The sequence below is a fragment of the Perognathus longimembris genome, chromosome 28 (assembly GCF_023159225.1).
Source record: "Perognathus longimembris pacificus isolate PPM17 chromosome 28, ASM2315922v1, whole genome shotgun sequence".
In the NCBI taxonomy this organism is placed as follows: domain Eukaryota; kingdom Metazoa; phylum Chordata; class Mammalia; order Rodentia; family Heteromyidae; genus Perognathus; species Perognathus longimembris.
Window position 1 is genome coordinate 25,645,969 of NC_063188.1, and position 12,468 is coordinate 25,658,436.

Below are 12,468 nucleotides of genomic sequence, written 5' to 3' on the forward strand. Positions count from 1 at the left end.
ACATTTCTTGTACTGTTTATAGCAAACTTTTATAACCACAATTAAGAATCAACTCATTAAAAAAATCTCATCCAAGTCAATTCACTTTTGCAGGAATCAACTATACTTAAGAGCAAGTAATAATAATTGACCATGAACAGAAAACAACTTCTAGATGTCATTTTCTAGCTGAGAAGGCTTGTCTTATATCACCAGTAATTTCATTAAGATAAAAGCAAGAAGGTAAGTCTTGAAACTATCTAGAGTACAAAGAAATTGGCTTTGTTTCAGGCTGCCACATATGCAAACTGCACAGGTCTCATTCTCTAGGGTTACTTAAAAAAAAGTCTGCCTTTGGTTCCCTCTTAAGTACTATTCTGCTTTTAAGATTTGAAAGCCTTCATCTAATGATGGTTCTTTATCAGTAAATCATCTGTATACTACTTAATCAGAATCTGAGCTTCCTGTTAAGGTAATACAACAAATAAACTGGTATTTTGCCTCAGAGATTTACAAAACATTTTATATACCTTATATCATTTGGACTTTGTGACAATTCTTTGGGGCGAAATGGGGCTACATATTCAATTTTACAGATAAGAAATATGAGTTTATATGTCAAAAGTTAGGAGGAACTAGTATCTCAACCTGATGAGGCCTTTAACAGCTGGTCTCTCCAGGTATTTCTATCCAGGCTGTTCTGATTCATCAGTGCCTATGTCATACAAACTGTTAAATACTTTGGGAGGGAGTGTAACGGCGGCAGATTATGTATCTGGCATTCTTAAGGCTTTGGGTTCAATCCTCAGCATCTCTGATTACACCACCTTCAATCTAAACTTTTTCTAACAGGGACAGTTTACTCAGTAACTATATAAACATGTGAGCATCATCCTCTCAAGTGAAAAAGAGACTTTATCTTAAGAGTCAGATAGCCTGCATTGCAATCCTAATTCTACAACTAGTTGCTCTTGAGTTTCAGCCTAAGAAAACAAAGATAAAGCATCTGACACATACGTTTAACAGAATTTAACAAACTTGCTTCTTTAATAAAGGATCCAGGCTAGACACTGGTGGGTCATATCTGTAGTCCTCCTAGCTATCCAGGAGGTTGAAATCTGAGGTTCCTGGTTCAAATAAAGCCTGGACAGAAAAGTCTATGACATGCTTATCTACAATTAACTGGTAAAAGGTAGAAGTGGAGATGTGGCTCAAGTGGAGTACCAGCCTGGAGAGGAAAAAACCAAGCACAGCCCTGAGTTCAAGCCATTCTATGTGTACAAAAATAAGTACCTACCAAAGAATAGTTCACATAAATATAGTCTGCTTCGGGAAGATCATAAAATTACTTTTTAAAATTTGTTTGCATTAAATGTTCAAAAGATATAACACACTTTTATCCATACCTTTACAGAGGGCTTCTAAAACTTACCACGGGATGTTAAAGGCACTATAGTAAAGGATGGTTTAATTTTTCCTGCATTATCCTTGACCATTATTTGGACACTGTGTTGTTCAAAACTAGAATCCTTTCCTTTAGCCAGATCAAAGGAACAATCCATGTGTTGACCTTTCCTATTGATGTTCTCACACTGAAGAATTTTCCCCAGGCTTCTGTGCCTACAAGATAAAATGCATTATTTTGAATAAGGTTAAGGGATACGGCAGAAAGATTTTAAAGCAGATGTCAGTGAAAAGCAATATTTGCAACAAGGCACAGTAGCTTTAATTAAATGCTATTTTATCATGTGGCTGATTTTATACTCTAGAAGAAAAGACACTGATAGAATATGTAGCCATGGAAACTACAGGAATCCTGACCTCCTTCCATGAGAGAAGACATTCTGAGCCAAGAGAAGTTTCATATTCTTGAAAACACTGGTGCATTCAATTCCATGGTTCCTCTCGGTCTCCTCTTCCTGCTTCTTCCTTTTCTTCACTTGTTCCTCTCTATCCCTTCTTCTCAAGGGGCTCATGAACACATTCTTTTCTATTTCTGATTCCCTCATCTATTCATCCCAGTGTGTGTGTGTGTGTGTGTGTGTGTGTGTGTATGTGTGTGTGTGTTTGTGTGTGTGTGCATGCGTGTGTACATGCACACGTGCACATTGGTTCTGGGGCCTGAACTCAGGGTCTGCGCACTGTCACTGAGTTTCTTTTGCTCAAGGTTAGCACTCTGCCACTTGAGCTCCACTTCTGGCCTTTTGGTAGTTTATTGGAGATAAAAGTCTCATGGAGGGGCTGGGAATATGGCCTAGTGGAAAGAGTGCTTGCTACATGAGCCCTGGGTTCAAATCCTCAGCACCACATATATAGAAAGGCCAGAAGTGGCGCTGTGGTTCAAGTGGTAGAGTGCTAGCCTTGAGCAAAAAGAAGCCAGGGACAATGCTCAGGCCCTGAGTTCAAGCCCCAAGACTGGCCAAAAAAAAAGTCTCATGGATGTTCCTGCCTGGACTGGCTTTGAACCATGTTGTTCAGATCTCAGCTTCCTAAGTAGCTAGGATTACAGATGTGAACCACTGGCACCCAGCTTTATCCCAGTATTTTACTTCCATTACTCTATTGTAATTTGTATTCTGGAGATTCCTAGTCTTGACCTAGTCTCAGATTTCTAACTGTTCCATCTGCTCTACCCTTGCCTCATAGTCCATATTCAATACAGATCCTGCACCCTTCCCCACCATGTTACCTTTTCTTCCAACCTTCCCATTTCCATCACTTGGGGCTTATTTTCTCTAGGCTCCTTAGATACTTAAAAATTACCTTTTGGCTCCTTTCCCTATATTCTATCACCCATTCTGTTTGCAAAGTTGCTTGGAGTCTCATCTTCTATGATCTTCCCATTGCCCACACCCTGATTCATGATCTCACTGCTTTGGGCTTCACGTCTTTGCCAGACAGATCTCTCTGACCTTCATTATTGGTGACCTCCAGGTCGATGTTTCAGGACACAATGGTTTTCTGTGTGTTCTCTATCATGTGGCTTTCAGTGTCTTCCGTAATGGTACCACTGGTATCTCACTCCTCATTTCACCTCTACAAGTACTTTCCACAATGGCCACCGGCCCCTAATCTGGTGCAGTAAGGCAGAATGTGCTCATTACACTTTTTGTCTAGGCTATCAGAGAAGTCTGTTTCTTAGCAAATGTCAAAAGATAGAGTCAAGCCTTACATCATCAGCCACAATGGGAATTGTGCAAAGATTCTGCAGAAAAGGAAGATTTAAAAAAATGAACATAACAGAGTTCCAAACTTTTAACTGTGATCTCAAAATCATCTGTAGCAAATTAAAATGCTGGTTCCTAGCCAGGGACTACAGATAATTCATGTTTATAATCCTTATTACTCAGAAAGGCTAAGATTAAGAGGATGATAGTTCAAGGCTAGCCTGGGCAAAAAATTCCATGAGACTTCATCTCCACATACTAGCAAAAAGCTGGCCCAGGGCTGGGAATATGGCCTAGTGGCAAGAGTGCTTGCCTCGTATACATGAAGCCCTGGGTTTGATTCCCCAGCACCACATATATAGAAAATGGCCAGAAATGGCTCAAGTGGCAGAGTGCTAGCCTTCAGCAAAAAGAAGCCAGAGACAGTGCTTAGGCCCTGAGTCCAAGCCCAGAACTGGCAAAAAAGCTGGCTTGGAGGCATGGTTCAAGTGGTAGACACGTGAGAAAGCAATCTAAATAAGTTCAAAGACTTGAGAGTTCAAAACACAGTACTATCTCCCCTTTCCCCCCCCCCAAAATTGCTGGTTCCTTGAACCTTCCAAAGATATGACTTAGAAAGTTTGCTCTGGATCTAAAAGTCAACATTCATACAGAAATTCTCCAAGAGATTCTGCTACAAATCAAGGGTATTTTCCCAGTACTAGGAATTAAACCCAGGGCTCTACTACCTAACAAGCCATGCACTCAGCCATGTAAAGCCTTAAAAATTTAGATCTAATGCATTTGCTCCTAAAAAGACTGAATAAAGAAATGCTTCAAAATTGAGAATATTCTTGTCCTTCAAGAGATGTTACCAGCTTGGTGGCTCATACCTGTAATTCTAGCTACTTCTGAGGCTGAGATCTGAGGATCATAGTTCAAAGCCAGCCCAGGCTGGAAGGTCCACAAGACTGTCATCTCTAATAAAGAACCAAAAATCCAGAAGTAGATGTAGAATGTTAGCCTTGAGCAAAAGAAGCTCAGGGACTGTGCCTAGGCCCTGAGTTCAAGCCCCAGGACCAGCACCCCCCCCCAAAAAAAAAGATATCTTACCAATCTTTTTCTACTAGTTGCAGGTGTCCATATTTATGAAAGAAAACTTTAAAATTAAGTTATTATCATGAATGGTTTTTTTTATGTTTATGGAAGTCTTTATTGATAAATCTTTGGAAGCCTTCAAATGCAATGGAGATCCATGAATAGAAAAATTTTATCTAAGACTGCATCTTTGAATAACACTACTTTTGCCATTGAACAACAAATGAATGAAATTGTCAACCAAAATAGTAGTTAGTTCCTTTAAAATAATACAATTCCTTCAAAGAAGATAATAACAAATATCAAATTCTTTTTTTAATTTTGAAAGTCAGTTCATGCAAGATAGAATACACAAAAATTTACATTATTTAGACATCTTAATACTTTCAAAAAGATAATACACAAGTATTCTTTTTAAAAAGAACAATAATTTGTCATGTGTATTAGAGGAGGAATTGTAAGTGAAGGATGGTTTCACAATCTCTCCAAGGCCTTCAGACCAAATCAGGTTTTATTGCAGCTTTCATCAGTTGGTCACTAACCCTAATAATAAGATACCTAATGATCCTTCGGAATGTAATTTCTTTTTTTTTTTCTCAAATTTTTATTATCAAACTGACGTACAGAGAGGTTACAGTATCATACGTTGGGCATTGGATACATTTCTTGTACTGTTTGTTGCCTTGTCCCTCATGCCCCCCTCCCTCTCCCCCTTTCCCTCCCCCCCCCAGGTGTTCAGTTCACTTACACCAAACAGTTTTGCAAGTATTGCTTTTGTAGTTATTTCTCTTTTTTTACCCTGTGTCTCTCGAATTTGGTATTCCCTTTGAATTTCCTACTTCCAATACCAGTAAACACGGTTTCCAATATACTCAGATAAGATTACAGAGATAGTGTAGGTACAAACATAGGAAGGTGATACAAAACATCATCAATAATAGAAACTACACATACACATAGGACGTTGAAAGTAGTTACAACTGTGATATATCACTTGTTTCCATAACATGGAGTTCATTTCACTTAGCATCATCTTATGTGTTTCTAAGGGTATAGCTATTGGGCCTTGTGATGCTCTGCTATGGCTTGCCTAAACCTGTACTAATTATTCCCAATAAGGGAGACCATAGAGTCCATGTTTCTTTGGGTCTGGCTCACTTCACTTAGTATAACTTTTTCCAAGTCCTTCCATTTCCTTACAAATGGAACAATGTCATTCTTTCTGATAGAGGCATAAAATTCCATTGTGTAAATGTACCACATTTTCCTGATCCATTCATCTATGGAGGGGCATCTGGGTTGGTTCCAGCTTCTCGCTATGACAAATTGTGCTGCGATGAACATTGTTGTGCTGGTGGCATTACTGTGATTTTGTTTGTGGGCTTTTGGATAGATACCCAACAGTGGGGCTGCTGGGTCATAGGGGAGTTCTATATTGAGCCTTCTGAGGAATCTCCATACTGCTTGCCAGAGTGGCTGAACCAGTTTACATTCCCACCAACAATGAAGTAGGGTTCCCTTTTGGCCACATCCCCTCCAACAATTGTTATTATTAGTTTTCTTGATATATGACATTCTTGCTGGGGTGAGATGGAATCTCAATGTTGATGAATGGGTTTTGAATCAGACAGTTCTGGAATATTTTCTACTCACAGTCAGAAACAGAAAATAAGGACACTAAAGACCTTTCCCTTACATAACTAAAAAAAAGCTAAGTAAAAAAGTATTCAAAAAATAATGAAAGACATTTTCTGATGGGCACTCTTTTAGCTCCCTTGTTCATTTGTGTGCCCTAAGCATTTCATATATATTTACATCTAAAACTGTAAAGCCATTTGCTTCTAATGTGGAAACACTAAAAGGGAAAACACTGGCTTTGAGCAATCTTTATAAACTTTTTTTTGTGGATGATTCGATGAGAAATCCAAGCTAGCAGGTAATTCCTATGAAAATTCCCACCTAGAATTCCTCTGCAGAATCCGACTACAGACATGAGGAGGAAATGGAAAAATTAAAGATGAGGCTTTGAACTCTGAAGATGATTGGTATGGTATTGGGGGGGGGAACCTCCCTAAAACTCATCACCTTGGCTAGTCTGGAGCTCTTCAGGTCAGATTCCTTTTAATGCCAGACTATCCCTTTGGGAACAGAAGTCACTGCCCTGGGGCTTGAAATAATTATTCTGAATTTTAAAAATGGGCTGCATATTTTCCAGTTGGAGATGGGGGAAATAGTTTTTGACAAGTTGTGTGGTGTACTTTACACCCAACACTAAACATTTTCTAGGTACTTGGTGAATGAATACATCTTTTGCTCCCTGTTGTTGTGACTTTGATTGGAGGGTTTCTCTGTCTAGGGGAGAGCCAGGGTGAGAAGACATATGGGATTCATGCCAGTTCTATGTGGTGAAGGAAGAGCCTCACACTGCATGAGGATTCTCTGCAAGGGACTGGGGATAAGACACCAAGAAGGAAAGCTATTATATATGGAATATTTACTGCATACAGGATACCAGTGAATCACAGCCCTATTATTACCACTATTCCACTTTTACATTATAAAATTGTGGCTCAGAGAGAAGAGACTTACCCCAAATCACATGAATAATAAGGAAGAGAACCAGGATTGGAACTGGAGCAGAGCAGCTCCAGAAAGAATGAGATGTGGAGTGGCGGAGGCAGAAGTTACAGAATACATACCAATATCTGTGCTGTCAAATTAAGTAACCACATGTTGCCAAAAAAACTGGCTAGTGAGACTGAGCTGTTGAATTTTAATTAGTTTAAATGAAAATTTAAAGAGCCACATGTAGCTAGCACCAAGGGTACAATGTGGGAAGGTGCTCTACTGATAATTCGCTCTGGGAATCTGTAAGATAGGTAGGATCCTTGATATCTTCCCCCACCCGTGGGCACTGGTAAATCAACACTCTCCAGATTGCTTTCTGGGGCTTGAACTTAGGGCCTGGGTGCCATCCCTGAGCTTCTTTATGATCAAGGCTGGCACTCAACCACTTGAGCTACAGTGCCATTTCCAGCTTTTTCTGTGATTAGCTGGAGCTAAGAGTCTCACGGACTTGACTGCCCGAGCTGGCTTTGAACTTGGATCCTCAGATCTCAGCCTCCTCAGTATCTAGGATTACACTGGCACAGACTGCTGGCCAGAATGCTTCTTGAGCCAGCTCCAATTGTATGACAGACTGTGCCTTGACAAAAGACATCAACAGAGGGCTGAAAGCCAGCTCAAGCACTATCTGCTGTCAATGGTGGAGCAAGAATCAGCTCAGAGAAAGGGGAATGCCTTTTCAAACTCCTCAATCCAGTTTCTTTTCCCAATTCATTCACTCCAGGGGAGCCTTCTATGCAATCTGCACTGAGACTTGGTTTGGGCAAATACATCTTCAAAACACTTCCCTATTTTTCTTTTATTAGAACCTCAGGACTAGGCCACCTAACTACTACTTGCAGTGCCACCCTGATTCTAACAGTCAGGCTACTTGCCCACACTGTCTGCCATGTAATGACAGAGTTTTAAGACTTCTTTCCTTCTCCTAATACAGACTCAGACTCTTTAAAGGATTTCCCTGTGGTTCCACCCATGATGACTCTGGGTCTTAATAGCATAATCAACACAGGGATGCTACTAAGTCTGGAGACATCTTAAAACCTGCAGTAACAGCTATCCCCAGATTTCACTATAACACTAGGCTATACCTTAGGCTTTGTTCTTTGCCTACTTGCTAGCAAGCCTTCAGGGAGCCAGAGCTATGCAGTCATTTCTTTGATTCCTCAACTATACTTTTTCCTAGCTGCCTAGACTTCCCTGAGTCATCATAATCCTGGAATGTTCTCTAGCTTTTGGATCCTACCCAACAGTTCATAGCTGATTTATGTGACACCTACAATATGTGTCACAAGACACAGCCCCTGCTCTCAAAGAAGATTGAAGCCTGTGGTAGGCTACCACCAAGTAAACAGGAAATGACAACCCAATGTGCTGAGCAACAGAACGTACAAAAGCACAAGGTGCCGTGGGATATAGAAGAAGGGCAGGTCTCTAGACTTGAGAGGTCAGGGAAGGCTTTCTACAGAAGCAGCAGCATCTGAGCTGAGCTGAGGACAAAAAAGTGGCAATGGGGGAAAGGCTAAGGCATGGGCTTGCAAGGAGACAGAATGTTCCCACTCTTTGGTGAGAACATTTTGTTTGAATTCCTCTCTTGCCTGAGTGTCTGAGGAGCCAATTTGAGGAACTGAAAGAAGTTCTATGTGGGGTGGACAGTAGGAAGAATGAGAGGAAGGGGATAAGATAGGGCTAGAGAGATTGACAAGGGACAAGTCATAAGTGGCTTTGTCATGTTGAAGAATGGATTTTATCACAGAAGTATTTAAGAAAAAGAACAATAATCTAGGAGAGAGTGATGGAAGGGGTGACATTATCCAAAAAGAAATGTATTCTTTACTCAACTTATATAATTATAACCCTTTTGTAATCACCTTTATATTACTAAAAATTAAATTAAAAAGGAGCAATAACATATAAAAAGGGGGAAGAAAAAATGTAGGTGAGGCAGGAGTTAGTGGCTTACACCTATAATCCTAGCTATTCAGGAGGTTCAGAACTGAGGCTCACACAAGTCAGCCAGGGCAGGAAAGGCCATGAGAATCTATCTCCAAGAAACTATCCTCACCCCCCCCAAAAAAGCCAGAAGCAGAGCTGTGGCTCAAGTGGTAGAGTGCTAGCTATAGTCTTGAGCAAAAAGTGGCTCAGGGACAGCACCCAGGCTCTGAGTTCAAGCACCAGGATTGACCCCCCAAAAAGTAGATGAATGAAAATATGAAATTTCAAATGTGAACATTTTTTTTACATGGGGAAGGGCCATTTGGCTTCATTTACAGTGCTCTTGACTTGATCAGGCTGACTTCCCCCTCATTACTCTCTGTGAGGAGAGGGAACAGGAACCCCAGGTCACTCTGGAGGTGTTTATTGCAAAATTCATATGGTTTGAGGCAATAAAATATGTTGACGCTCATGTAAATATTATACAGTAGAAACACTGATTGAAATATCAAAATGTACCCCCAAAGTATATATAACTTTTATGGTTTTTATGTATATATCCGTTAAAAAAACTAATTAAAATGGAAAGAACCCTATGGGGGATTTTTGTACATTCTTTCATGATATAGCCATAGTGTTTGGTTTTTTTGTGTGCCTATACCAGGGCTTGAACTTGGCTTTGAGCTCTTGCTCAGTTTTTTACTTAAGACTGGCACACTACCACTTGAGACTGACCTCCACTTCTCACTTTTTGCTAGTTAAGTGAAGAAAAGAATCTCATGGATTTGTCTCCCCAGGCTAACTCTCAACCTATTTTCAGATCATAGCCTCTCAAGTGCGTATGATGATAAGAGTGAGCCACTGGTTATCTGGTACCATAAATAAATGTTTTAATTGATGACAAATAACTTTTATCAGATAAAATGGATACACCACAATGATGGTTGAAGGGAGTGCTGAGGATAAAATCCAAAGCCTCATACATGCTAGGCATGCATGATACTACCAAGCTGCATCTCCAGCCTGCCACTCCAGAATGAAAGTCCAGGATATCATGGACACAGCCTTATCAGTCCACACTCTCAGAGCTGTTTCAAACAAACAATAGTAAGGGGTCAAGGCCATGTGGAGGTCAGTCGGCAGAAGGTAAAGCTCTTCTACCCTACTACCGCATTGACTCAATGTCTCCATTTCTGAATGTGGACGGGGTCATGAGAGGGAGGATAACAGCAAAAGACAGTAATGACATTGGAGAGCAGTTCTAATGTTCTCTAGTACAATAGGGTTGTTATGGCCTACAACACTTACTTTCAACATAACTGGAGGAGAAGAGTATAAAGATTTCAACATACAAATGATAATATCCAGCCTGCTGTGGATGGCCCATGCCTGAAATCCTAGGTACTCAGGAGGCTGAGATCTGAAGAATCATAGTAGCCCAAGCAAAAATGTCTGTGAGACTCCATCTCCAATTAACCAGCCAAAAAGCTAGACTGGAGGCATGGCTCAAGTGGCAGAGTGGCAACCATGAACAAGAAAGCAAGAGCATGAAGCACTGAATTTGTACTATACCAGCCCCCCCCCAAATGTATGAATACTGTATGTCCATTTAAAAAGTAGTCAGTGAATCTCCGAGGCTTTGAGGGTCTCTAGAAAAAGTAAATAAAGCTGCTTTAAAAAAAAAATTACCATTCCGCCCGGCTTATCCCTATAATCCTAGCTACTCAGGAGGATCACAGCTTGAAGCCAATGAGACTCTCATCTCAATTAACTACCAAAAAGCCAGAAGTAGAGATGTGGCTCAAGTGGTAGAGTGGCAGTCTTGGGGGGAAAAAAAGTCCATTCTTCCGACTAGAGTCTGGCCTCTGAGAAACTCCCCCTCTGTGCAGTGTGCCTCCTCTTTGGAATCCCCTGCCACCACTTCATGTTCCACTTGAGCTTTTGTTTTGTTTTGTTTTTTGCCAGCCCTGGGGCTTGAACTGTCCCTGGCTTCATTTTGCTCAAGGCTAGCACTCTGCCACTTGAGCCACAGCACCACATACCAAAATATCAAAGTTATTTGGGAAGAAGCTAAACTACTTACTGAGCCATATTATTTATTTGTTTCTTCATTGGCCATACTGAGGTTTGAACTCAGGCCTTTGTGCTTGTTAGGCAGGTACTCTATTACATAATTCATACCTCTAGCCCTCAATTTTCTTTTGTAAAACTAGACATCAGGCTGGATATGTCAGTGGCTCACGCCTGTAATCCTAGCTACTGAGGAGGCTGAGATCTGAGGATTGTGATTTGAGGCTAGCCTGGGCAGGAAAGCCTTATGAGACTCATCTCCCAATTAACCACCAAAAAGAGCCAGAAGTGGACCTGTGGCTCAAGTGGTAGAGGGCTAGCCTTGAGTACAAATGCTCAAGAATAGCACTTGGGTCCTGAGTTCAAGCCCAAGGACAGGTATGAAAAAACACCAAACAACTAGCCATCACTAATTTACATGTTGTTAGTAGGAATATAAGATGAACCAACTGCTCTAACAAAGTATGGTGGTTTTGTTGTTGGTCATTTATGCATGTGTGTGCTGGTACTGGGGCTTGAATTCACAGCCTCAAGAGATCTTGATTAGCTTATAAAGTCACAGCTGGCATTCTACCACACAAGCCACACCTCTAGCTCCCCCAATAATCCTAGCTACTCAGGAGGCTGAGATCAAGAGCTCTTGTTTGAAGCCAGCCTGGGCAACAAAGTCTCTTTAAGACTCTTACCCTCAATAAACCACCAAAAAAGCCTGAAATGGAGCTGTAGCTCAAGTGGTAGAGTGCTAGTGCTAGCTTTGAGCAATAAAGCCCAGGGATAGCACCCAGGCTTTGAGTTCAGGTTATTGAGTTCAAGCCCAAGAACAGATACAAAAACAACAATAAAACAACAACAAGAAAAAAACCTAAATGTTCTAATTATGACATTATTCAATAATCTCACTTTGGGGCATTTATTCCAGAGAAATGAACAAATAGTCATGCTTACCTAACAACCTATATGACAGTATTTATGGCAGCTTTATTTCTAATAAAATAAAAAGTGGAGTCAGCCTCCATCCATGCCTGTGATCCTAGCTACTCAGGAAGCTGAGATCTGAGAATCACAGTTCAAATCCACCCCAGGCTCAAAAGTCTGTGAGACTCTTATCGTGAAAAAACTACTAAAAAATAAAGCTGGAAGTGGTACTGTGGCTCAAGTGGTAGAACACACACCTTGAGCAAAAGAAGCTCAGGGACAGTGCCTAGATCTGGAGTTCAAGCCCCAGGACCAGGAAAAAATATATATATATATATATATCTCCAAAACCCAAAATGGAAGCAATGTGCCTCAATAAACGAATAGTTAAACAGGTGCATCCAAATTACAGGATACTTGGGAGACCTGGAATGAAAATAAAAAACTTTCAATTTATTTAACTACTTAAAAGGCTCTCCAGGGTATTATGTGACATTAAAAATAAGAATCCAAAGCTGGGTGGCTCATGCCTATAATCCTAGCTACTCAGGAAGCTGAGATATGAGGATCACAGTTCAAAGCCAGCTAGGCAGAAAAGTCTGTGAGACTTTTATCTCCAATAAGCTACACAGAAAAAGCTAGAAGTGGCACTGTGGCTCAAGTGGTAGAGTGCTAACCTTGAACACAAAGAAGCTCAGAGACA

At 40.7% G+C, this 12,468-nt stretch overlaps 1 protein-coding gene across 2 annotated transcripts in view; it reads right to left on the reverse strand.

Moving 5' to 3' along the window:
• Il13ra1 (interleukin 13 receptor subunit alpha 1) overlaps window positions 1-12,468 on the reverse strand; it is a 64,241-nt gene that overhangs the window by 23,331 nt on the left and 28,442 nt on the right. For both annotated transcript variants that reach the window (XM_048336219.1, XM_048336218.1), the window contains exon 5: window positions 1,412-1,599. In XM_048336219.1, the coding sequence (XP_048192176.1) occupies window positions 1,412-1,599 (188 nt within the window). The remainder of the gene's footprint in view (window positions 1-1,411; window positions 1,600-12,468) is intronic.